The sequence below is a fragment of the Miniopterus natalensis genome, chromosome 5, assembly GCF_054644295.1.
Source record: "Miniopterus natalensis isolate mMinNat1 chromosome 5, mMinNat1.hap1, whole genome shotgun sequence".
NCBI classification, from domain to species: Eukaryota; Metazoa; Chordata; class Mammalia; order Chiroptera; family Miniopteridae; genus Miniopterus; species Miniopterus natalensis.
Genome location: NC_142085.1, coordinates 83,412,236 through 83,439,546, shown reverse-complemented (window position 1 = coordinate 83,439,546; position 27,311 = coordinate 83,412,236). Strand labels below are relative to the sequence as shown.

At 45.9% G+C, this 27,311-nt stretch overlaps 1 protein-coding gene across 3 annotated transcripts in view; it reads right to left on the bottom strand.

Annotated features, from left to right (window-relative positions):
- Positions 1-22,535, bottom strand: part of ESR1 (estrogen receptor 1) — a 191,183-nt gene extending 168,648 nt beyond the window's left edge. For all 3 annotated transcript variants that reach the window (XM_087817203.1, XM_087817204.1, XM_087817205.1), the window contains exon 1: positions 22,022-22,535. In XM_087817203.1, coding sequence (XP_087673329.1) covers positions 22,022-22,473 — 452 coding nt within the window. In that variant the 5' untranslated portion in view covers positions 22,474-22,535. The remainder of the gene's footprint in view (positions 1-22,021) is intronic.
- Between the last annotated feature and the right edge of the window lie 4,776 nt (positions 22,536-27,311).

Here is a 27,311-nt window from a genome sequence, read left to right as displayed (position 1 = left end):
ATTCTAAGTATTTTTGTATCGCCCCCAAAGCACCTGGTATGGCACTTTGCACAGAGAACATGTCTAATAAATACTGACTGGATAAATTAATCAAAAAAGAATTAAGACTAACTTGCAAGAGACCCAGCTGAATCTCTTGCCGTAAGGAAGGCTGTATCAGCGTGGAAGTCCGTTGACGATGCCCATGTATGTACCAAGGTGCAAACCGATCTGAACGTATTTTCTTGTGTGCCTCTCTCTGCTTTAACTATCAGTGTCTGAGTGGGCGTAAAGCTACAGGTGGTTCGTGGCTATGACCAGAATTCGCCTGTGGGCATTTCTACTCTCTGTGCAATTTTGTATTTGGATTTTAACGTGATCTCCATTTAATTTCCATGGCAGTAAATAGACGTTCATAAAAAGAGTGGGCAAGTTGACCTAAAATGGTAGAGTGTAGAAAAGAAAAATCTCGAATCTCATTCTTAGAATAGCTCGAGTTAAACGATTCCTGGGCCAGTTTGAGGCAACCCTGGAAACCATGTTATAGTTAGAGTCTGGGGTTGGCAAGTGAGAATTATTTTCTGAATGACAAAAATAGTCCTTTCAGCTCTTTGGAAATGAAAGCCTCTTGCTCCTTTACACTGCTTATCTGAAAACTTTCTATCTCTTGCCTCATGTTATGTATCCAGGGAGTATAATTTGTATTTACCGTCTACTGCTTAATAAACAGAGGCAGATAACATTCTTCTCTGAGGTGCAAGAGAGAATGTCTCCAAAAAATGATGATCTGTGCAGTTCAGGGCAGTGTCACAGGGTATCTGGGGAGAGACTTGTAGCTGCTATTTCAGCTTCTGGAGAAGTTCAGACCACAACCCTGGACTTCAGGAAAACCCAGTGTGACCCTTGGTCTAATGAGATAAAAGGAGCTGGGGGAGCAGGCAAGCAACTTTCGCACTCAATTGTTGGTTGTGGTGGGCACCATTTTAAGTGCTTTATATGTAATTAGGTCATTGAACCCTCACAATGACTCAGGTTACGGCAGTTGTTTGAGAAATGAGGTAACCAGGGTACAGCAAGATTAGGCAACTCAACAAAGTCACACACTGAAGAAGTTGCGAAGTCAAGGACTCAGGAGGCCTGCCCCCAAGCCCAGGCTCTCACCAGAAAACGAAATCCTCAGAAACTCCACCCAAAGGCATCACAGACCAAGGGCAGTGCATGCCACATCTGGGAACCAAGTCATTACCTGAGACTTCATCCCTAAACTCATCCTTGGTAATCCCACCTGAAATTGTCTCCAATCATTCATTATACTTTTTTTAAGGGGAAAGCGAGAATTCAGTTTCTAGTCCAAAGATTGAGGATGGTGGTTAGTGCCAGGAAATGGACTTAATGAAGCGGATAGTCATACAGGAGAATGGCTTGATGAAAGTTTGAATATTTCCTAAAGGTATGATTACAGAAAATACCTATTTTAACTCACAAATAAGCAGAAAATGCTGTGTCATTAATGTTCCTATACGAGAGCTCTGACATTCCTTTTGCACAAAGAACACCAGCATTCGCCATTCAAAACTTAAGGCTCTCTGCAAAATGTCAAGAGGTTTTCCCACTCACTTAAGAAAACTATCTTCGCCCCAAAATACAAGCAGGTATTGACTCTCTAGACTAATGGGGAAAATGAATAGCCTGGCATAAAGTTCCCTAAAAATGCCATTTAGTCAACACCTTTTATCTTTGATCAGTTACTAACATGTAACCAAATGACCTGATGTGAGCTTCACCATGTCTCTTTTCTCTACAAACCAGTCTGTGGCAGGTGCTAATGGACAGTGAGGACAAGAAGCCCCACAGGATGTACAAGAAATAAGGCACCTGGGTGACACAAAAGAGGCGAGTCAAGAGGCCGCTGTGGTTTGACACCACACCTTTGTGAAGCAAGTATCATTTCTAGTCTAATTTCCACAGAAAATATGACACGATCATAGGAGAATGGTAATTGACTCATATGCGGAATGTTAAGAACTGCATTCGTCCAGTCAGCAGCATTGCACCAGCATCTACTTACTGCGAGCCAGGGAGCGACATCCCAGGACAAAGGACAGATGGGAAAGGGGAAAAAGAGGGGGGGCCGTGGGGAGGGGGGCAGAACAAAGAGAAGGGGAGCCTCTGCCCCGGGAAAACAGGACTCGCGAAGGAAGACTCGAGCCTTTGGGAAAAAGCGCTGCAGGCTGAGCTCCAAATACCAAAAGAGATCCTGCTCCAGGCCTGGACTCCGGTCTGCTTTTAAGTGCAACCCATAAATCACTGGATTTATGATCCCACTCGAGAGATAAGGACAACATGTCATCACATAAAAACTCCACACAAACACATCCAGATTTGCAAATGGAAACTTTTACTTACGAAAAGCATTTGGGAACCTGCATGTCATTAGGGATCGCACTGCTGCAAATGCCGTAAGCTTCGGGGTGAAACAAGGGAGGCAGGGCACTGGGGTGGGAAGGTTCTAGGCTGAGTCACAACTCCAGGATTCTAGACAAAAAGCCGCCAGTAACAGCTGCATGGCTTAAGTAAGTCCCCAAGTCTCGGTTTCTTCTCTGTAAAATGACAAGCCCCAACTCTGCTTTCTAAATTCCTTTCCAGCTCTACAGATGTGTGACCGTGATTCTGTCCCATGCGTCCAACCAGCAAGAACATCTGCAGCCAGCTGGGTCTCGGGAGTGCACAGCCTATTTTTTCAAACTCCTTCCCAAGAGCAATAAAACGCCTAAAGGGGTGAGAGGGGAGAGGTGGTACTTACTCTACGGCACTTAAGACTCCTCGGCACCCTGCTCATGACCGAGTAAAGGTGCCAAGCGCCCATCCCATCAGGGGCAGCGGCCAGGGTTGCTGCTAGGCTTCTAACTGCTACGGTGACGTTCCCACAAAAACGTCCCTGCTCTAATATGAGGCATGAGAAAACCTGAAGGAAAAAGAAAAGTCGAGGGAGGAAGATATTTCCTTAGTTCACTGAGCTCTACCAACAACAGCTGAGGGGGCCCTGCATGGAACACACGCTGCGAGGGGAAGGGCGAGGCGAGCAGCAGGCCGGGCCCAGGCGCCCGCCAGGCCGCGCAGAGTCCAAAGCCCAGGAGCGGTGCTGGGCTAGGGCAGCCTCGTGCGCTGTGCGACGGCCTTCTGCGCGAACAGCTTCAGCCGTGACAAGGCCGAAGGTTCAAACGCAATCGGCGACCAGAAATGCCAACACCTCTGGGTAAGCTCTGGGGGTTCCCTGCCATGCCTTTGCTCCCCTCCTGCCTTTGCTGCAGGCGTTTCCTGCCCACAGCTCCCTCGCCCAGCCCCGGCGAGCCCGGAGAAGCCCTAATCACACTCACACTCAACTTCTCCACTCGGCCGCCTCTATACCTTGTACCACATCTTCTCGCCCTCCCCCCACCCCCCTGGACTGTATTGCAATGAGTGGTTACACAGGTTCCATGTCCCTTGGACTGCGGAATCCTTGTGAGCAACATCTAATCTATTGGAGGCAGCCAATAAATCTTTCGAATGTGTTTAAGTTGAATTCCATTCAGTTGAGTTATACGGAACTAGCTCCACCATGGCCTTTGAAATAATGGAAACTACCCTGAGAGGTTAGTACATCAGTCCTGACATGTAGACAATTGCCTGACCAGATTTCCCATAGACAAGGAGAGAGAATAGAAATCTCAAGTGTGGATAAGTCACTCCCAGTTTGCCAGAACTTTCTAAACCACTATCTAAGGAACTTTAGACTATGTCACTTACCATGTAACTTGATGCCACTTTGCCTCATTTGAAAATAGAAGTAACAGTATTTTACTGGAGAATTGATGACATTGAATAATGTTTATGGAAAGAAACTAAAAATCCTGAAGGCAGTTGCTAAGTTAATCTTTAAAACCTATTTTGAAGTATGTACATAGTAATCCTCCAATAAGCGATTGACACTGAAAAGGGTTTTAACTACTGTCCAACCCTTGACTCCTCTCTGACACGCTACATCACAACTGTCAGAAAATCCATCACTCCACCTTCAGAGTACCTACCAACTCAAACTCTTGATTTTTTTTAAAATCTTAGCTTTTAAAATATGATAACAATAATGTAGTACTATTTTAAAAACAGTCTTCACCCTTTAGAAATGAACATGGAAATATTTACAAATAAAATAATCACTGTCGAAGCTGGGTGATCAGTACATGAAGGGTCGTTACACTACTTCATTTCTCTAAAGGTCTGAAAGCTTTCACAATAAAAGTCAGATCAGGTGTTTCCTCTCTTCAGAACCCTCTACCGGGTCTCCAACTCCTTTGGAGTAAAAGCCAGAGTCCTGACCATGGCCTACAAAGGCCCTCCTCTCCCTGAGCCCTGCACACCTCTCCAGACTCCCCTCCCCCTTCTTACTTCAAGCCAGGCGTTCTGGCCTCTGTCTTACACATACTGCAGGACTGCTCCTGCCTCAGGGCCTTTTCACTGCTGTGGGCTCATCCTGAAATTCTTTTTACTGGGATATCCCCATGCTACTCTACCCCTCCCTGTTTCAAATCTTAGCTTAAAGGTCACCTAGTGCTTAGTCCAAGTGCCTGAAACAGTGCCTGGCATAGAGAAGCTGGCCAATAAATATCTGTTGAGTAAACAAATGAATGAATGAATGAACAGGGTCAGCCATCCAGTGAACCTAGGTGGAGGCTTTACATCAATAGGGTGAGGTAAGAGCATGCCAGCGGGTTGCACTGGTCTCAAGACCAGACCACCAAACAGTGATTTCAATTATTTCTTAGACCAGTTGTCCAGTGGAAGTCAGCAGTGTTCTAAAGCCTAAATCTCAAGTACCCAGGATGCCCACCAGACCCCGGGCTGACCCCCACTCCACCAACATCAACTACCTGATCAGCCATCATGATGGACCCCTAGCCTGCACCTTCCGAAACATAGTAACACGCTTGCAGACCAAATCCAAGGATTGCAGACAGCCCAGCAAAGGCCTGCCTGCCCTGTCGCCTCGTCACTACAGCGGTCCCCACACAGAGTTCAGACTACTGACACCCGAAGCATCCGGCTAAAAAGAGGACCAGGGCTGGGGTCCGAGGTCACAGCAACTCTCCAGAATGAATTTGCTATAAAAATCTTCCCAGGATTGGTTCATGTGCACAATCAAAAAGAAGGTTGTAAATTAGAGTTATGAGAGAAATTTTCAGATGATTTTTTAAACTATCTCATATTGACAGTGACATTACTAAAAAGCCCAGAAACGAAAACAACCAAACAGAACCAGCTGCCTTGCTAGTCTCTGGAACCGTCGGCGCCGCAGGCCTCCCAGCCCAGCCCGGCGTGTCCTAGCTCTGCAGCCACGCAGCTTGTCGCCCCCGGACGGCAGAGTCCAGAGCTCCTCTGGCTTCTACACAGCATCCTCTGACGGCTTCGTCTAGATGGTGGAGTCAGAAGCAACCTGAAATCTCTGGGGGTAGGGCTCAGATTCCCACCCCTACCCCGCTTCTGCTATCTTCTACAAGAGCTGGCCTTGGTATTCCTAACTCTTCCGTTTAGCTCTGAAACGCTCTTCCCGATCCTTCTGCTCCAGTTCCATAAGGCGCGAGCCTGCGATGAAGCCGAAAGCGCTCCCCCAAACCACTGCCCTCCATCCCCAGGGCCCTGCTCAAGCCTGGCTCACTCAGCCGTCAGCCAGTGGCCGTGGCCGTCACCTGCTGAAGTGACAAGTTTCCCAAGTGGCTGAGAGCCCTGGAGAACACGCTCTGGCCTTGCCCCAACCCTTCCGGCCGCTGTGCCTTGGAGTGTGACTCTGGGAGTTCTTCAGCGTCCTTGGGTTAGGACTGAGTAAAAGGAAATACTTCTGAGGACTTGGGGATTCTCACTCGCTCCATTCGCCACGGTCTCAGCAAAAAGACATCAGACAATTGCCCCCCAGAAACTACTTAGAGACATAGAGCAATCCGGCCCATCCCTACTCAGATGGCTGGCGCATCCCTTATCTCCCCGACTCCGGGCATCTCCGTTTTCACACCTTGACTTCTTAACCAGCCCCTGAATCCGGGCAGTGAGGATCCCCCACGACATGCCCCAGCCACCAGCCCATCTGCAGCCAGGCACCGGGCCCTCACTAGGTCCCTGGCCACACTCAGGCTCTGTCGGGTCACCGCTCCAGCACGCTGCAGACTAGAGGTGGGGGGGGCGCAGGTCCATTTAGTGTGTTATCTAGATTGGGGTCCCACTTTTTTCTAAATCTTTTACACTTTAGGAAGCATTACAGAGAATCATTTTTCTAAACTGTTGTTTTCTGAAATCCAATAATACTGCAAAGATAGGAGAATTCCCCCAAACAACCAAGAAATGTGTTATTTTTGTAGCACTCACTGTGTTACTCACTCAGAGAAGTTACCTAATTAGTAGCTCTGAGGACAAGGTCTCTGACTAGATTGTACCCCTGAATTTTCTGCTTATGCAGAATTATAACACTGTAATATTCCAGTGTAATATCTTCCCTGTACTTCAATTGTCTGTCTTTTCAGGTAATAGAATGAACAGCTAAGTCATTCTGTGTTTACTTTAAACCTAGATCCTGAATTGCAATCAATAATGATAACAAAAATAAGTGGGCCAATTCGACAGTGGTATGCTTCCTTCCCTGGTGGGAAGAGGCAGGCTGGCATCTGTGTGCTAGCTGGAAGGGGAGGCCAGAAAAGATAACCTTCAGGCTTCAAAAATGAAAACACTGTAAAAAAAAAAAAAAAAATGAAAAAGAAAATAGAAAGAAACACAGTTAACAGTGAGGCAACATGGTTAAGGCTGCCAGATTTAACCAATAAAAGTGCAAGATGCCCAGTTAAATTGAACTTCAGATAAACAACAAAGAATTTTTTGGTATACTATCACATGGGACTCACTTATACTAGAAAATGCTTTGCTATTTGTCTGAAATTCAAATTTACCTGGGCATCCTACATTTTATTTGGCAATCTGAACTATGATGCTTTTAAAAGAAGGCTCAGGGATGCATCAGCCCAGCAGGAATTGGAGTTGTGTTCAGGACAGTGGGACAGGTTGATGACCACAACTTAACCATGTTTTTCTTGTCAAGAGACAAAAGTCTCTTTTGGACAAAATTAGGCAATTTTTAAGGTGTGTTAACTCTCAGGCCAAGGAGATGTCACATTGAACACCCATTTACTAAAATTACCTATAAATTTAAAGACTCAGGTACCTTCTGATTCACATTGTTTAGGTCACAGTGGGTACCACCTGGCACAGCACCATGAGGCTGTGCCTTCAACTGATCTTTCTCACTTTCTGTCTGCCTGCTGTGGCTCTGCTTTGTGCAGAGCCAACCAGAAAGCTTTAGCTTAAACTTCGAGATGATGAAAATGGTCATCTTCCAAGGAGCAATACTGACTTGGGAGAAGCTGCCGCTGGTCTAATCCTTTCTGCGTTTAGCACCTCCTGCCTGCAAAGTGCCACCAGCATGTGGACCATAGGGCAACGGCCTCTCAAAACAACCCTGTGGTTATTACAACATTATTGACTGTATTTCCTATGCTGTACTTCACATCCTGTGACTATTATGACTATGTATGGTGCCAGGTGGGTACTAGAAATATCAAGGGAACACTTTGTAAAGTATGTGATTGTCCAACTGCTATGCTGTACACCTGAAACTAATACAAAATAATACTGAATGGCAACTGTAATTTTATTTAAAAAATTAAAAATTAAAAAAAGTTAAATAAGTACAGGGTGAGGCAGAAGTAGGTTTATACTTTTCATATGGAAAATAATACAATAATAAATAATAATACAAGAATAAATTCTGTTCTGCATACTCACAACTGTAAACCTACTTTTGCCCCACTCTGTAAATAAATAAAAGTAATGGCAAGAGGAAAAAAATCATTTCGGTAGTTTTGTTTCCAACTTCTCAGTGGAAGTCATTTTGCTGAGGGGCTATTGATATTTGTTGCAACCAGAGAAAATATATTTTGGTCAACAATTTTTCACAAAAGAGAAAATAAGTGGGAAGGGCAACCTCAAGAAGTCTATACTAAGTTTTACCACCGCAACTGTTTTTCTTTCACACATATAAAAGTCACAGAATGTTAATAAAAGCATATTTAATTCTTATATGCTCTCCTTATAGTGTTGCAAATTATAAGATTAGTAATATCTCCTTTTACTTGTCAATTTAAGATTCTGACAATTCTAACAGTTTTTCAATGCATTAGTAAAAATGAAAGTGAAAAAATATTATAGTTCTGTTTAATTTTAAATCTTATCCTGATAAATATAAATTTCTACAGCATAAGTGCTGTCAAATCAACTTGGTTTAGTACGGTTATAACCATCAGCCATGCCCCTCTTTAACACATGTATCAGGAACATTAATTATACTTATGACACATGGTTCCATTAATTGACATTCTTATTAAACATGCATTTCATTTCCTGAAACAATATTAAACTACAAGAGGAAAAATTTAATAGTAAACAGTATATAACCAACATAACTAGCCTCAAAGAAGACACATGTTTTCAACATAAGGGCCATGTTACAAAAATTTCTACTGTAACCTGGCTGCTGGATCAAGCACAAATTGAATTATTATTTTTTTAATTTTTCCAAAACTCAAGGGAAATATCTCTTACGAAATAATGCAAGTTCCATTTTCACATTGGAAATTGCGGAATAAAAACAGCACCTAACGGCTTTAGAAATCTGAAAGCAGTCTGCATAAGTCTCGAGAAAAATCTGGTAAAGTAATTCCTAACCTTTAAGCCCTGGAAACAGAAAGAAAGAAAAGAAAAACAAGAGTCGAAATCTTTAATCCCAAAGTAAACAAGACGTGTTGGAACTGAGAGGAATCCATCTAAATGCAAGTAGTATAGGAAATAAGTTTCCACCAGATCCCTGTAGCTGAAGTGGGAAACCAGGGTAAAAAATGTTCACAGGGCCCACCCATCAGTTAAACAGATGGCCTATCCGGACAGGCGTGGCCGGTGCATCCACCTGAGTCATCACTAGAAGGTCCTAGTGCTCAGCATCAGGCACCCCTTCCTTCCACTTTGCCTGAGCTTCGGGTCCACACGCCAGAACTCCAACACTGAGCTCAGCGTGGCCTCTGCGCCCTCAGTGAACAGAGGCTGGTCATGCCTCCATCTGCTAAGCATGAAGCAGTGGGCTGGAGGCAGACGTAGGGTCTAGTCCTGCCCCTGCCTGCACTAGCTGGAAAACCGTGAGAAAGTCACTTCACCTCTCTAGACTTCAGTTGCTTCATTTGGAAAATACAGAGGTCGGAGCACATCAGGCCTAAGGTCTCTTCTAGATTTAAAATACTGTGATTTTGATTGCAGATTTTATCTGCATTAAAAAAGGATTTGACCAGAGGGACACTATAATTCTATCCAGATTTAAAATTCTTGGGTGGGTTTCACATGCATAAGGTTGCTATCAGGGAGTCTTTGTAGGATTTTATTTAATGGTTCCTTCTGATATTAGAAGGGAAAACATCCCCCTACTTAATGGAAAATTGTTTAAACATGTTTTTTGCAAGCATCATAAAAATAGCCATTTTCCATAAAACTAAAAGAAGTAGCCTCGGGACAGAGCCTAAGATTAAATCATTGTCACAACTGGCTCTCATCAATAATAAATCAACAAGTGCTGGCGAGGGTGTGGAGAAAGGGAACCCTGGTCCACTGCTGGTGGGAATGCAGACTGGTGCAGCCACTAGGGAAAACAGTATGGAGGTTCCTCAAAAAATTAAAAATAGGAACTGCCTGATGGCCCAGGGATCCCACTTCTAGGTATTATTAAAGTTTCTTCTCTGATTCTTAACAATTGCCCTTATTTTGTTAAGTGAACAATGTGCTGTATAAATTACTAAGCATTTATTCTGTCCAAAGAGCTGGGCTGGAACCGCAAGAAGTACTGGAGACTGAGACTCAGCCTCTCTTCCCACCCTTGCCTGCCCTTCTTTGCCTGGCCAAATCCCTCCATGAAACCTTTTTGGACCTCTGTGTCTCCAGTGGTCCCTTCTTTATCACAATTCTTATTCCACTGTGTTTGTTTGTTTGTTAAAAGCAATTTTTCCATTGCTTTTTAGATAGAGTGGAAGGGAGGGAGGGAGAGAGGGGGGGAGGAAGGGAGGGAGGGAGGGAGGGAGGGAGGGAGGGAGGGAGGGAGGGAGGGAGGGAGGGAGGGAGGGAGGGAGGGAGGGAGGGAGGGAGGGGGAGAGAGAGAGAGAGAGAGAGAGACATCAATGTGAAAGAGACACATTGATTGGTTGCCTCCTGCACACGCCCCGACCAGGGCTGGGGAACCAACCTGCAACCCAGGCATGTTCGAGTGACAGGGAATCAAACCCACAATCCTTCAGTGCACAGGCCAGTCCTCTAACTACTGAGCCACACCGGCCAAGGCTTATTCTGCTGTTTTTTAATTGTCTGTACACTTGTCATCTCCCTCACTAGACTAAGAGTGACTTCACAATAGAGGTGGCTAATCTCTGTACCTACAAGTCAGTACCTGATTCAGTAAAGCCTGCTGAGTGAGTGAACAGATACATTCATTAACAAATCCATTAAATTAATCTATAAAATTAATGAAATCTGCTAAACAGATGAGGCAGAGAAATCTACCTACAACCATAATGAAAGGCATTCTATCGTGATTTCCATGGTAGAGGTGGCATTGGGGTTGAGCCTTGACTTCTGGGCAGAATCAGCCCAACAGAGATGAGACAGGAAGGAAGAAATGGTACATGTTAGAGATGGAGGCGACTCTGAGAACAGAAGTGGAAAAGCACCATTTCAATATGGTTTGAATGAGAGCTTCATGGAGTAACAGGAGTAGGTTAGTTGGAATCGAACTCCAGGGGCTTTGAATGCGACACTACGGAACGAGCGTGTGTCCTGTGACTAGTGAGAAGCCACTGCAGGCCTCTTTAAAAAGCAGAGGAAGGACCGACTCAAACAAACACTTTGGTATGTCAAGTATGCTCTGGGAGAAAACCAAAAACTCAGAGTCTGAAAGCTCAAAAGCTGAAAACCCAGTAAGGACCCTATTACAGCAATAAGAGAGAGTAGGCCATGTGTAGAGAAAGGAATCACATGAGAGACGTTTGAGAAAAAACTTCTTGTCTGTGTTTTTAAGATGTGCTAGAAAATGACTGGTATTGCATCTCTGTGAACTGCAGTGTTCAACAGCAAAACACTAGGACCTGTGAGCGCTCCTACCGATTACCTGATGACAGCTAGCCGTCTCCTGTCAAATACAGGCTTTTTCGAAGAGGCTTGGATTCCTTATAGAAAAGCAACTTTGGTTTTCATCGATCACAATTGCTGAGCATCAGAAACAAAGAACAAAGAATCGTAGAGCCCTTGACTAGTGAGTTGCTAGTCTCTCATTGTGTGGAGACTGGAACCCGGATTTCAAGTCCTATGAGCCTTGGAGGAGAACCATGTTCACTTCTTACTACAGAAGTCGCATGCATACATGTCTTTAAGACTTCAAAGACTTGCTTTTAGCTGCTGATTCTGGGCAGAGTAGCAGGAGGAAAAGAGCAGCCTTGAGAATTCAGCAATGTGGAGAAGCTTCACCGAACCGTGCCCTGGGCTTGCGTGCCGCGGTGGAGTGCCTGGACGCCTGCTTCCCCCATCAATAAGTGAGTCTTCTAAAATGCAAAGTGGGGCGAGGACGCATTAAAAACAGCACACATCCTATGTATGGAAAGAATCATGCAACTACTTCATGATGGAAAGACGCACATGAGGAAAGTTATAATTAAGTCCCCCCCATTAAAGACTTCAAGGAACTTTCCAAACACACAACTGAAAATTCTGTGCAATCAATCAAATGTACTGATATTTAAGATTTTAAAGTTTCATAAACAATAACAGAGTCTGGTAAGGGGCAACTCTCTGGAAAGCTGAAATAAAGAGAACCCTACTGGGGGAAAGTTCAAGGGCTTCAATTACCTGCAATTATCTAAGCATGTAACAAAAACCTAAACTATGCCAGCTGATTGGCCTAGGCATATATTGCCATCCATGTTTTAGGTTATCTCCCAATTTCATCTTCATATCCTATGGCAAAGTCTGCAGTCTTATATTTGTCTTCAATTTGTCTTCTTTGTATCTAGTCAATATCCATGCAACTGTCTACTTCAAATCTTATGTTGGAAAGACGTGAAGTAGAAATAAATGTTACTGTCATCTTTCTCCTCGGCACTCCTTTTACCCTCTGTTTCTGATACCCAAGTGACACCTTCTCAGACCTCTCCAAACTGCATGGCTCCATGCTTAAAAATGAGATACATGGTTGGAGGGAGATTAAATGTGATCACATTTAGAGAAATGCTGTCAGACTGCAAATCAGTGGACTACCTGGGGGGGGGGGGGGGGAGCGGAAAGCCCAAGGAGTTTTTTGTTTTGTTTTGTTTTTCTAAATTGCTTATTCCCACTTCAACCCCTGAGCAATTATCAGAACTGCTCAGATGTGGCTTGGGTCCCAGTAGTTTTTTAATCATCTGGATGATTCTGAAATCATCCTTGATTCTAATGTGCAGCCAAGGTTGAAAACTCATTGTTGCAGATGATCTATAATTGTTAGCTTTCATCTCTCATCCTTTCCCAGTTCCTTCTCCCCAAACCACACAGAAGTTCCCTCCTCGCCCTGTGTTCCCTCATCGCTGCTTTATAAACTGCTTACATTAGTTTCAACTACTTCCCTCAGAGGGATCACTTCAGTCTGCAGTTCTCAATGCCCCTGACTCCTTTTGTTGATTGATTGATTGATTTTTCCTTATTTGGAGTTTATTACCATTGCTTTGTTTTGATTTTTTAGCATAGCACCTAGCATATATTAAGTATTTCAAGAAATAGGAGCTTCCTGCTTTCTTTAGGAAAAATTTAACTTCTAATTGCAATAGAATATTAAAATGTGTCCCTTGAAGGCAAAATAAGCAAATATAGGGAAGTTACAAATGTTCCAGGTTCTTAAAAAGCTCTCACGTTCACCTTCTTTGGTGTGTGGCTGCCTACTCCTGTCTGAAGAAGTAATAACAAAAGAATGACTTGCTGGGTCCTAGGCATGTTTTCAGCCCTTGACATCTACACATTTCTTTAATTCTCACAACAATCAAAAGATGTAGGTCCTATTTGGATTGACATTTTATAGATGAATAAACTGAGGCACATCGAACCAGAGATGACAACTAGGCAGGAGCCAACCAGAAACATAAGCTGCCTGGCTTCCCAACCTGTGCTTTAATCAATTCTCATGATCAGCGGTAGTTATGTTCTATAAAGTGGTCACAAACACTGAGTGAGTGAATACTGAGCCATTGCCCCTGGGGGAAATACAGGGTTCGAGCCTCTAGTCATAGCATTTTCATCAACCAGTCGATACATGGCCTTGTTGTCCGTGTGTCTGTTGAAAGCCGTCTTATATTGTTGACTCATCAACACTGAACTCACGGCCAAGGGCACTCATGCATGAATGAAGCTGATCTAACACATGTATTTTCTCAACAAGACACATCACAGCCTTCCTGCGCTTAGTAATACTAGACAGCATTTCAGTGCTACACGTGGGGGTTATTTTTAAACAGCAAAATCACCCTACAAAAAGCACAAGATGGAAAAAAAGTGGCACTAAGTAGACCTCAAACCGGACACTTGTTTACAGTAGGAGCTGAAACCAGGAGGCAGAGCGTGGCCTTGTTTGACCTCAGCTGGGGACATGCACACTGATGACTCAGATCTTTCACCACTCTGTACATGTCAGTGAATGACCGAGAAAGTGTCACGAATGTTGATATGGGGGTTGCAAACGAATTTTAGAAAGTAGGCAGATTTGTAAATACAGAATCTGGAAATAATGGGAATGAGCTGGACTTGCATGTCCTGGGAATCCTTCTTTCTCTTTTTAAGAAGGGAGGGGAGATTCCCAAATCCCCCCCATTCTTACAATTACAGCTGAACATCCCTCCTGAATGGCCTCCCTCCCAGCCAAGGGACCTGAGTGGGTAAGTGTAACTGTGCTGCCAGCCACCACCAGCAGCAGTCATCCAACTCACAACTCCTCAGGACTTCCAGGTGCCAAGTCCTTTTCTGGGGCCTGAGAGAAATGCAGAACTGAGGCTGATGGTCTCTGGAAAGAGCTCAGGGTCCCTCCTATGAGAAATCAGAGCAGTCTCCCACAGTCCCACATGTTCTCTTCAGATAACTAAAGAAAATAACTTCTCAGTGTAACTAAATTGCCTCTTGTACTCAACCTGGAATGTACATCCTTTCTCTCTGAATTGCTTTAAATATTCCAACAGAAATAAATCCAACCATTTGTAAGGTCTTCAAAACAACAAAAGCAGGAGTCAAAGTTAGCATATGAGACCCTCAAGGGCCATTGAAATCAGTTATGGTAATGACAGTTGTTGCCTTGTGAAAGCGTTAACAAAAAAATAATAAAACCACTTCAAATGCCTTCATGATGTAAGTAAAACAAATCATGGACACACCTACATTTCAAAAATGAGTGTTTCTGTGAACAGAGTGGAGAATTACAGTCGGCGTTAAGTGCCTCGGGCAAGTTCTCAGGCCCTGAAACCTGGGAGACAGCAGCCAAGAGAGCCCTTTATCTCCACACCAAATACACGCAGAAGGATGAGGCGCTAGGACCTCACCCACTCAGGCCACAGCATTTCCTGGCTGCTGAACCGCTGGAATACAAAAATGCATTTTATTTCATCTATGCCACGCAGGAGCCGCACAGGTTGGAACAAGGGAGCCAACGAATGAATGAACGAGCTGTCCAAGCAACTCCACGAAGTGAAGATTTCTTCCTGATTTTGTTTGCGTTAAGCTTCTATGCTTAGGGGCGAGAAAAGAAAATCATTTTTTAGAACTTTCCCTGTAGTTAATGCCCCTCTGGAATGTGAAGGCGTCGTCTTACACCACTGGCCGCCCGCGCTGGGTAGGCACTCCGGTGAACCCTGTTTCAAATTTCATTTAAAAAAAAAAAAAAAAAACAGATGAAAGGGGTCAGTAAAAAAATAAACCAGAAAAGACGGAAAGGAAAATCTTGGATTACACAGATGGAGCGATTAAAACGAAGAAGGGAAAAGGAAGCTGGATATGGACACGGAGGCCGAAAAGAGTTCAAAGGGTCTTAGAAGAAATCCAGAAGCTCCATGTCAGAAATGTGAGTCCAGGTGCCTAGGAACGTGCCCGGGAGTTGGTGCCTGGCACACACGTGGCTGCCAGGGCCCTTCCCATCTGCGGCCGCTGCGGGGGTCGGCGGGATGAGCCGCACAGGCGATGCTGGCCCGGCGGCAACCAGGCCGCGGGGCGGGCGCTTCGGGCCAGGCCTCGGGGCGGCTTCAGGGCCGGAGTGAGAGCCTGAGGCCAAAGGGCAGAGGCCTTTCGCTCTTCTTGTAGTTGACAGCCTGGGGAACTCTCAAAACCGCAACCACATATGAGGGTACTGCGGGCTCGTTTATAAACGCCTCGTCCTCAACATTTCTTTTTTTTTTTTTTAAATATATCTTTATTGATCTCAGAGAGAGGAAAGGAGAGAGATAGAAACGTCAATGATGAGAGAGTCATTGATCGAGCCCGCAGCCCAGGCATGTGCCCTGACCGGGAATCGAACCTTGATCGCCTGGATCCCAGGTCGACGCTCAACCGCTGAGCCACGCCCGGCCGGGCTCAACATTTCTTAATTAACTTTATTAATTTTAAGTGGACTATAATTTTCCCAAGTGTAATTCATAAGAAATCCAGAGAGTAGAAAATGACCAGAGTAGCCGACTATCTCATTAAAGGCGACGCTTTTGATGATAGTAGATGTTATGGAAGCAAATGAAGGATACAATTTATCCCTTGACAAAGTTCAGAAGGAAAATGAAAAAAATCCTGGCTTGCTTGGCTGTTTCTTTTTAATTTTCTGTGTACAAATTAGAGTTACTTATTTGACTTATGGTATTCAATTATTGATAATATCATTACTGAAACTTTTGACAATTTACTTAAATTATAACTTCACAAAAATGCGAAGTACATTAAAAAGATTTGATTTCTGTATAGGATAAACTTCTCCAGCTACATAATAGGTATCCAGAAATCCTACCTACCCACACAGACACCAACACTTCATTGCCACCATCATCATCGTCACCCCACCATCATCCTCATCATCCTCATCATCATCGTCCCACCATCATCATCATCATCCCAACATCATCATGATCATCATCCCACCACCACCATCATCATCATCATCCCACCATCATCATCATCCCACCATCATCATCATCATCCCACCATCATCATCATCATCCCACCACCACCATCATCATCATCATCATCCCACCATCACATCATCATCCTCATTCTCACCATCATTCTGGATTCCATGTCACTTATAAGTGCCAGTCTCACCCTTTCTTAGTTGACCTCGCTTCTTGAAATTATTACTTTATTAAAATTACATAAAATGCTGTCATTTGGAACCAATATAGTTTTCTTTCTATTCTTTGTATCTTTAATAGGGCCTAAGTATATACCCATAATTAAAAGCACTGCTGATTAAGGCAAATTTCCCCCATAATGCTTACTAATATTCTCTAAGGTTACAGAATTCAGGAATTATGGTTTCTTCCCTCATGAGTTTGAGAATCTCATAAAGGTGCTTCCCTTCACGTCCAGCCCACTTAAATCCTCAGATTTCAGAGGACAGGGTGGATTTCAGAGATGAGGTAGGAGGCAGCTCAGACACACTGTTTTTAAAATGACATTCTCCGTCAATTCATTGGCGGAGTTTAAAATATAAAATCAAACTTCTCGATGACTTCAATGGAATGTCTCTTTTCTATGAAACCCCTCACACTTTCACTCTGGTTGGTTTGTTTCAAGTGGCTGAGTTTGGGGAATTATAGAGCATCTTTCTCTGTCACGTGCATTTTGCTACCAAACAGTTGTGGCCACTGTTTTCATTTCTTCAGTAAGCAAACTGAGACTTGGAATTAAACTAAATGACTTACTTGCCTCTATCCATCCAATGTATCCTGAGAAAGAAGGGAACACAGCTCTCCCTACTGTGCTCTTCTAAAGTTACATTAAAAATAATACTGAAGTCACAGGGAGGCAGTAGATGTATTATTTTTTATACTGAGTATGCATTTTAGAAAAAATATATAATTGAAGTTCTTATATTTGCTTGTGTACAACTCTTTTCACATAATCAGGGTCTTGACTTTTTAAGAATGTATCTATAAGAAAAATATACTTTCTTTAAATTTTTTATTTATTGATTTTAGAGAGAGAGGAAAGAAGAGAGAGAGTGAGAGAAAACATCGATTTGTTGTGCCACTTATTTATGCGTTCATTGGTTGATTCTTGTGTGTGCCCGGACCAGGGATCAAACCTGCAACTTTGGTCTATGTTCTGACCAACTGTGCTACCGGGCCAGGGCAAGATAAATATTCTTTTTTTTTTTTTTAAAAGATGCACTACCTTTATTTATTTATTTTTTTAATCCTCACCTGAGGATATGTTTATTGATTTTTTTTAAGAGAGAGAGAGGCAGAAAGAGGGAAATTGATGTAAGAAAGAAACATCTATCAGTTGCCTCTGGTCTGGGGATTGAACCCGAAACCTAGGTATGTGCCCTGACCAGGAATCGAACCTGCAGCCTTTTTGGTGTACCAGACAATGCTCCAACCAACTGAGCCACCTGGCCAGGGCAAGATGAATATTCTTTATGATAGCCCAGGCTGCAAACAAATGTCGCAGATGGTGATAAGATTTGGCTTAAAAGTTTAAGTAAAAATTTAATAAAAAATTATTTCATATTATCATCAACCTATATTTACAGTGAAATTCCTGACCATTTTAAATCTGTTCTTTCCTACTATTTCCTAGCTTACAAAAGTACCAGAACAATTATTAACGTGTGAATAAAATAATAAAATATCGAATGCATGGACAGCTTCTGTACCACTTTCACACACGCTACCTCACTTGACAAAATTACAAATGTCTTATCATTAACAGAAAGTTGAACATCTTTTATAGCTTTTCCTGACATCTGTTATTCCTGCCATTGTCAGTTTCTTGCCTCTGACTTTTATACCCTTGAAATAGTAAGAAAGCAAAATGCCGAGCCTGAATATTCCCTGAATATGAACGTCATATCCTAAATATATTCACAAAAATAATCCAAGGACCCAAATTAACTCACTGTGGGGGAAAAAAAAAAATTAGAATCAGGCCCAATTACCCTTCAGAAGCTTTCCACCAAACAGGCACAAGCCCCATGGAGTAGGTGAAAATGAAATGGGCGTTGGAGATACGACTCCGTCTTCAGCCGAAAATGCTCTCATTCTCCGGGCAAAATGTGGCTCCTTAAACTATTCTTAGACCAACTCAACGTGCCGGCTGAACAGTAACGATTTAAATAAATGGAAAAAGGAAGAGCAGAAAGGAAGGGTGCTAAAATATCACCGAAATAGAAGGAAAGAATTATTGGGAACTTGAAAATTAGCCATTAAAATCTCTCCTTAGAGATGAGCCTTGTTCCAAGTTAAGAAGTAGTTTTAAATGATCACCAGCGAGCAGTCACGCAGCCAGGGCATCGTGCGTGAGTGACTTTGATGCAAAGGGTCTGTGCAGCTGTCAAATAATTTGGAGATGTGGGCAATATTTACCCTTTAAGAATATTGAGTAATTAAATGGAAATAAGCATGGAGTATTAAATACCTCATTAGAATTTAAAAAATCATAGTGGATATAATTAAGTTTCATCTTTAGTTTCGTCCAACTTTCCTAAGTTGTCTGAGCTCTAAAAAGGAACCCAGGATAAGATGAATCCCAGTTGCCTCCATCATGAAATTGTAGGTCAGACCCATCTTTCGAAGTCACAGCTTGCCTACTTATAAACATTCCCTCTTAATGACAATTGGCAGGGATATGTGACAATCTTTCTCACATTATTACATGCCCAGGGCAGTTTTATCTGTTACATTGCTTCGTCCATAGATACAGCTGCATATTGCAGCCACTAGAAGAAAGTAACCATAGCATCCCTATGCTAAATAAGGTGAACTTCGCATAAGTTCTCAAAAAATGGTAAAGTTTAATCTAACTGACCTAAAGACATCAACTAATTTATGGGGGGTGAGGGGGAAATAAAATAAAAGGAATCAAAAGAGCTTTTTGGTTTGTGCAAATAAAATAGCCAGGCATTTACCTGAATTTTTTTTTCTACTGAACATAACATTTTAGGCCAATAGCTTTCAAATTTCTTTGGCCTCAACCCCCAGTAAGAAATACATTTTACATCACAGTCGGCACACACACAAGCATGTATAATTAAAAGAAGTTCTCAGGAAACAAAACCCACCCTACTAAATATTATGCATGCTGGTATTTTCTATTATATTCTTTTCCATTTTATGCCTTAAAAAAAATATTCTAGACTCACTACACTGATTTCATGATCCTCTGGGTCATAACAAGCAGTTTGAAAACGCTGTTTTCAGCCCCCAAAACTTTTGATGACTACTGAAGAAAAGTAAAGTCTCCTAAAAGGGTCTAATCAATTCTTTCCTTTTACCCTGTGTTTTTCAAACAGGAAAACTGGAAGGGGGGAAATATTAAATAATATTTAATAGTAACATTCAATAAACACTCGCAAAGACCCTTCTCTTCCTCCCTGGGTAATAAGATGCAGAATTCAAACGAAAAAGAAAGGACGTTATGGGAAACAAACTACAAAGGAAAAAAATCACTCGAAAACTGAATTTCTGCAAAGAATCCCGCTTGTGTGAATTTTTTACTTTTTTAAAAAAAGTTCCGTGTCATTTTTTTATACTATTCCGGAAGTGTTCGAATATCTTCTATTGCAAAAAATTTAAAATGGGGCACATCATAGTGAAATAATTTGCCTCTGGGATGATGAACAGTTTTGAAAAAAATGTGGTCCCCTTTTCATTTGACCACGCTCACTTTGTAATTATCAGCAAGGCAGTAAATAATCCACCGAGGAGCAGTCTCATTAGTGCCCATTGAAATTCAGTGGCATTAATTTGCAATAAAAGAACTGAAAATTAATGGAAAAGAAAATAGTTTCTGGAGTCCATCATAAGGTTACGGAATTCGCATCGGATCAGAGCCTTCCTTCGCGTCAAGGAGTTTTAAACTGTGTGTGAATTAGATGGAATCGCTATATTTTGTTCTAATACTTTCTTTTTTAAGTGGGCAGCATAACCGTTTTTGTTTTTTTTTCTCTCTCTCTTTTCATTTTAACCCCGAAATAAAACACGTGAAATGAAGTTGAAATATGCTTTGTCAAGCTTTGCTCCTTTTAAAGTTTTGAAAGTTTCGCCTGCTGCTTGTCTTTTCAGCAATAACTCGGGCTGGGCGCGTTTGGCTGTGGGATGCGCGCCCATCCTTGGAGCGGCCTGAAGGATACCGCGCAGGGGCAGACACCCCAAGAACCTGCCCTTCAGGGCCCTCTGGGGCCAACCTGCACCTTCCTCCTGCGTTTGCCGCTTTGAGCATCTCTGGAGACAGAGCACTGAAGAGAGATGGTCCCCAGCCTGCGTGCAGAGGGTCTGGGCGAGCGGAGGCCTCTGACAGCTGCGCACCCAGGCGGCGCCTAGCTCAGCGCCCAGCCGCGTGGGCCCCGCAGGCCTCCCGAACCCACTCCAGGGCACCCCCATGCCGTGGGGCCCAGGGCACAGCTATTCACCAGAAACACCCCTAACCCCTCCCCCCCGGGTCCCTCAGGAAGAGAAGGGGGACACTCTCCACGGGAAACTGGGAGGGCGGGGGGCGGAGGCATGTATATGCTCTACCAGGGGGAAAAATAAGGGCACAAAAATGTGCCACTTAAGTGACAAGTGGCCCTGCGCGCCCTGAACTGCCAGCGCTCCTTCCCCGGCGACGGCGAGGGCAGGAGGCGCGGCGCTCGGCCGCCGGGCATTTCCTGCGCGCTGGGCCTGGACGGGGGTCAGCGGGCAGGGGGTGTTCCTCCCACGCTCCTGCCTCCACGGGGCGTGTTTCCAACTCACAGGCGCCTGTGAAGTCCTGGCCGTCCTAAGTCGTGGCCAGCAACCTGCTCCGGCAGGACCCAGCCGGGTAACCCTGAACCCCGCAACCGGAGACCCTCTCCCCTCCTCCGTGGCGCGCGAGGGGGGCAGCGGACGCTGGGAATCGCTTCCCCCCAACACCAACATCACCATCATCATCACATGCCCAGTCCCAAATTCGAGATGAAAGGAAAATTTCTGAGCCCATTAAAACAAAAATGTTAAATAATTGTAATAAATAAAACCGAGCTCCCCGAACCCCAGCCGCCTCCGGCCTGAAATACCAAAGCGGGACGTGTCCTGGGGACTCAAAGCGCCCTGTGTTCACTCGCTTTGGGGTGTTTCTCCCCGCCAATAACTGCTGCTTTGTAAGGTTTTCCAATATTTGTTTGGTTAGGAAGCACACGGGGTTTTTCGGATCCGACTCTCCGGCAGACAGTAGCGGGGTGGAGCATTTTTTTTTTTTTTTTTTTTTAGCCGCCAGGATAGAGAACTTGACTCCGCAAAGCGAGGTCCACGGACAAGCGCGGGCGGGGCTGCGCGGAGCCCTGGGCGGCGGTGGCGGTGGCGCGCCCGCGGCCCCGGCTGCGGGCTGCGCGGTGCCCGCCCGCCGCCTCCCCGGGCCCCGCGCCCCCTCCCCCCTCCCCCTCCTGCGGGCTGCGCGGTGCCCGCCCGCCGCCTCCCCAGGCCCGCGTCCCCTCCCCCTCCTGCGGGCTGCGCGGTGCCCGCCCGCCGCCTCCCCAGGCCCGCGTCCCCTCCCCCTCCTGCGGGCTGCGCGGTGCCCGCCCGCCGCCTCCCCAGGCCCGCGCCCCCTCCCCCTCCCCCTCCCCCTCCCCCCTCCCCCTCCCCCTCCCTCCCGCGCGCGGGCGGGCGCGCGGCGGCCTCCCCGACGTGGCCCCGCAGGCGGGCGGCGCGGGTACCTGTAGAAGGCGGGCGGGCCGGCCTCGCGCACGGCGTAGGCGCCGGGCTCGTTCTCCAGGTAGTAGGGCACCTGCTGGCCGTGGGGGTGCAGGAAGGGCGAGAGCTGCGGCGGCGGGTGCAGCAGCACCAGCGGGTTCGGGGACACGCTGTTGAGCGGCGGGTAGCCCCCCAGGCCGTTGGCCCCGAACGCCGCCGCCTCGGCCCCGGGCCCGTAGGCGAGACCCGACTGGCCGTAGACGGGCGCGGAGGCGGCGGCCGCGGCGTTGAAGTCGTAGGCGGCGCCCTCGGGGTAGCTGTAGACGGCGGGCTTGCCGCCGTCCGCGTACACCTCCCCCAGGGGTCGCTCCAGGGGGATCTTGAGCTGCGGGCGGTTCAGGGGCTCCAGCTCGCTCCCCTGGATCTGGTGCAGCAGGGCCATTCCGGACGCTTTGGTGTGGAGGGTCATGGTCATGGTCAGCGGCCGCGGGCAAGGTGCAGACGGTCTCCCCGCGCGGCCGAGGGCTCAGCAGCCTACGGGCCACCTGCAAGAAGAGGACAGCCCGCGGTTAGAGGCGAAGCGGCGCACGTCCCGCCGCCGCGCTGCGACTCGAGCTCGGCTCAGTCCCGGAGCCGGCGCGTCCCCTGGATCCCGGAGACCAGACACCAGCCGAGCGCAGCCAACTCCCGGGGCTCCGGGGCTCCAACTTTAAGTACCGGTCTCCCGGGCTCATATGCATTACAAAGGTGCTGGAAGCGGGCCAAGGACTGTTACCTCGCGCTGACATTGGCTTAAACATCACTCCAGGCGCAACTCGTGGTTTTTTGGGGGGGGGGGGGTTTGGAGAGACCCCCAGAGAGCAGCTTCCCTGAACTTGACTGGTCGCTGCTGGATGCGGGCTGAATTTTACTGCCTGCCGGAGGGTGGAGGCGCAGAGGGATCTCCTAAAGGTGGCCCAGGGAAGACAGTGTTTGAAATGAACTTGGAAGACTAATCCAGGGGCCGGTTTTCTCGAACGCGCTGCCTTATGTGCCGGGTGCCAGACTCCAATCTATCTCTGTTTGTCTCTCTTGCTGTTGGATTCGCTCTCCTTGTTGGCTGGAAAGCTGTAGTGTGTACATAAGAGTGACCCTGGGGAGGACCACTCTGTAACCGAGATATGGAGATAGAATGGGGTGCGCGCAGCCAGCCACAGACAGCTAAATTTAGCAGCAGCTGCAGGGACCGAGAGGAGGCATCTGGGGCAAGGGAGGCGGAGACTCAAGGTGTTCATATAGGAAGAGCAGTATTTTGCAATCAGGCGAAGGCTGAGGGACCTGTTTCCTCGTGCAAAGTTGTCCCAAAGTGGCCCCTTCCAGCCACAACCTTCTGTGATTCTCCCAGCCCGACTTGCATGTTTGGGTTGGACCACTGTGTTGTATTTGCTCCCATCAGGAATCCTGTTGTGAATGATGATTTACAAAAACCTCTGGGTAGGCGCACACGAGTGTTCATGCCTTTCACAGGTTATACAGCTAAAACTTCAGAAAACTGAATATGAAATGCGACCTTTTTATACAAAAGGTAACCTCAGGTCATTAACCACATCTTTGGCAATTATGTCACACTGTTGGTCTACCCACAAATTTTAAAATGCAAGAATACATTTCTGTTCTTTAATCGTACAATTGGACCTTCTCAGTTCACATGGGCTGGGACATTCAGAATCTAACATCCAGAAGAAAAAAAAAATAGAGAAAAGTTTTGAACTGAATTAAAAGCTAAGGCACACCCACCATATATATGGTGATATATATGTATACACATACACACACACATAATATTATGCTCCTATAATCTTGGATAGTTAGTACTTTTAAAAAACTTCCTTTGCCCCAGTCCAATAGGCTGATACAACTATTAATACTTTGCTTTAATTTCTATCCCAAACACTCAACGTAGTACCTAACAAAATGTTCAGGCCATATATTATAAATGTCAAGATTGCTGTTACTAATGGTAATATTTTTGGATCTCTGTATACTAATAAGTACACATTTCACCTAATTATAAGAACAGACAGATCATTTGGAGACAATATGCAGATGTAGCTGATTTAACATGAAGCCAAAATTGAACTTGGCATCAATAACTATAGATCGTAAGCAAAGAAAGGGTTAACACCACATTAAGTGAATCACAGATATTTCTCTTTATGACCAGCAACCATTACTTTCCAAAGCAATTTTTTTTTTTTGCAGATGATTTCGTTCCCGTAAATCACACTTTCAATTTTCAAATGTCTTTTTTTAAACCCATGCAAAAGCACTTCATAGGGCTCTTCACCAATCTGAATCTGCCAAATTCTATAGAAATTACACAAAGAATCCTACAAGTCCTGAAAGCAAACGGAGATGCACACAAAAACCCATGGTAAGCAGCAGACCCTCGTCTCCCTGCCAGGATACAGACACTGGCCAGGAAGGTAAGTTGCTTTCTCAAAATGCGAAAGCTGCGAAGAGAGAAAGGAAAACAATCCTACCCTGCTGGATCGAGCGCATCTTTCCAGAAGGGTTCCATGGGCTCGCAGAAGTCAAGAGCCGAGGACAGTGAGAGGGAAGGGAGGAATGCGCGTGGCTCCGTGTGTGCGCGAGGCAGAGCGCGTGTGGATGCTTGTGTGTGGAATGGCAGGGATTCGGGAAGCAGCCAGTAGGCAGGGCACTTGGCAGCCCCTCCCGCAGACACCGAAGCGGGGCTGCTGCTCGCAGCTAGATGAATGGCAGGGAGGGCTGGGCAGAAGCCTGCTGTCTGCTCCTGGAGAGCAGGATGGCACAGCCCCAGTCGGTGTTCTTGGGGGGAAGCAGCACTCCGGCCCCCTTTGCTCTTTACCCTGGGAGCCTGGAAAGTGACCCAGGCTTTCGGCTGCCACCCTAAGCAAGAGGGAAAACAGGCTTGCTGTAAATCATAGGCTCATGGCGCAGAGAGTGCCAGTCGAAAGTGTATGGATATCAAGTTTACAGAATGTGACACGGGCGGTTTTTCCTAAAGAATATAATTTAACAATAAAAGCCTTCTGGGATGCACTTGGATCGAGTGCCTTGCTGGCCCCAGCCCCCAGCCTCTGAACAGACACACTATTGCCATGCCTCCGATTGCACCAGGAAACCAGACTTTGGAATAAATGTTTTGGCATTCTAGGGATGTGTTTCCAGCTGAAATGTAATACTCCTCCACCTCGTTAACCAAACCCACAAACCTTTCCACGAATGGCTCAGATGACTGCTTTCTGTAAACATATGAAAAAAATATATTAAAAGTTGGGGTATGAAGATAAGACAAAGGTGGGTACCTTTGTTTTAAACCGATTGTAGGCTCTGTGACTGCAGTGGCACTGATCGTGGGGAGGGGAGTCTCTCCTTTCCCGGTGGTGCCCACGTGGATCTAGCCGGTCTTCAACTTTTCTCTTGACCGTGGTACTGAGACCCCACAATAAGGTGTTCCCAGGGTGCCTTTGCCCAGGGTCCCAGGACTCGTGACTCCTAATGGAGATTCTGTTGCCAGACATTAGTCATTGTCTTGGGTATTAAATGACTAATCACAATGCCAGGAGTGGCCAGTCTCTGGCCCTGGGACCCCATGCAGTTACAGAGAGATTTATGAGCGGCTCTTGAGACCAGTACAAAGAAACAAGTAAAAAGTTTTAAAAGTTACAAAAATGTTAGTGATGTCATACTGCAAATATATATTTCCTGCTATGAAAGACCTAAAGTATTGCAATGTTGGAGCACAGAAGCCCTCGCTCCTCAATCAGCACTAAAGACAAATACTGGAAAGAAAGACAGTTACTCCTTTAGGTGACAGTGGGCACCCTGACTCCCCCTTTAGATGAGCAATGGCCACCCGTGCTCAAGGTCAATCCAAAATAAACAAGAATGCACAAGGGGGAGGAGAGGGGAAGACAGGAGGGAGGAAAGAAGGAACATTGGAGGAAGGAGAATCACCAATATTCTCCCTGAGTAGAGGAAGGATAAGAGGCCGACAGACTCCTGAGTGTGGAGACTAACAATCAAAATGCCCAACAAGGCAGCTTTCTTGAACATTTTTTCTCCATTACAGTCTCTTCCCCTTCTTGGTAAGGTTTGTCCCCCGGCTTGGTGACAGTGGGGACGAGGGGGAGTGCCGCACCTTGCCAGCTTCCTTCCAGCACTTCTGGCTCTCTCCAGGCTCCCCCTCTACGCTGTCCTGTGCATGTGCTCACCCCGGCTGTGACTCGAGGGCACACGGGTCAAGAAAGGTCAGGTGTCCTTCTCGAGCTCCCCCTCGGAGTCTATCTCCAGACGCACTTTCCTAGTGGTCTCCTGGGCATTGCCGGCTTGTTCAAAACATGATTCATCTCCCCTCCCCCCCAAAGCATGGTGTTCCTCCCAACGAACCCAGCCTGTGAACAGCTTCCCTGTCCCTGCAGTCCCCAGATGAAAGCCTCACGGTCTTCCCTGAGGGCTCCCCAGTTGCTGAGCGTCCTAGCTGGGCCACCTGCCCTTTGCTCTGCCCCTGTCACCCTCCTTCGGGCGCTCCAGTTTGTAAGAGCCCGTGGTGGTGGGAAGAGCCTGCTACGGACTCTGCCTCTTCCCTGCTCCCACTCCTCCCTAGATCCTGCTGCCTCGTATTTCCTTGGTGTCACTGCTTCGGGATCCACCTTCTTTGACCTGCTCCACCCTCGCCCCAGCTCATGCTTCCCCAGGAGCTCGGGCCCCCCTTTCTTCCCATGAATGAATCCTGCCCAGTGTATCTGCTCCATGTGCAGCTGGTCCTTCAACCAAATGCAAACTCGAGACTCCAAGCGCTCAGTGCTTTCCCGATGACCTTCTCTCTGCCCCTGACCCCACCCCACCCCCAACTTTGCTGGCTTGTCAGGGGAAAGCATACGACTTTCGAAGTTCTAGCCAAAATGCCACCATGTCCATAATGCCTTTCTTATTCAGAGGGAACTTCCTCTCCTCCGAACTCTCATGGAATTTCTCATGCATTTATTGCATTCTTTCCTGAATTAGTTATTATTATACAGGGTGGGGCAGAAGTACATTTGCCTTCGTGAGTATGCGAAACAGAGTTTATTCTCGCCTTATGATTTATTAATTATTGTATTATTTTCCATACAAACAACTGTAAACCTACCTTTGCCCCACCCTGTATTTGTCATCCCCTCACCCTTCTCAGAAGCCCCTTGAGAACAGGGCATGCAGAGAGCTATTTGGGGATTCTTTGAGCTCCTAGCACTGCGTCCGGTCACATGAGGTCATTGAAGATTGGCTAATGTATGAATCCAAATACTT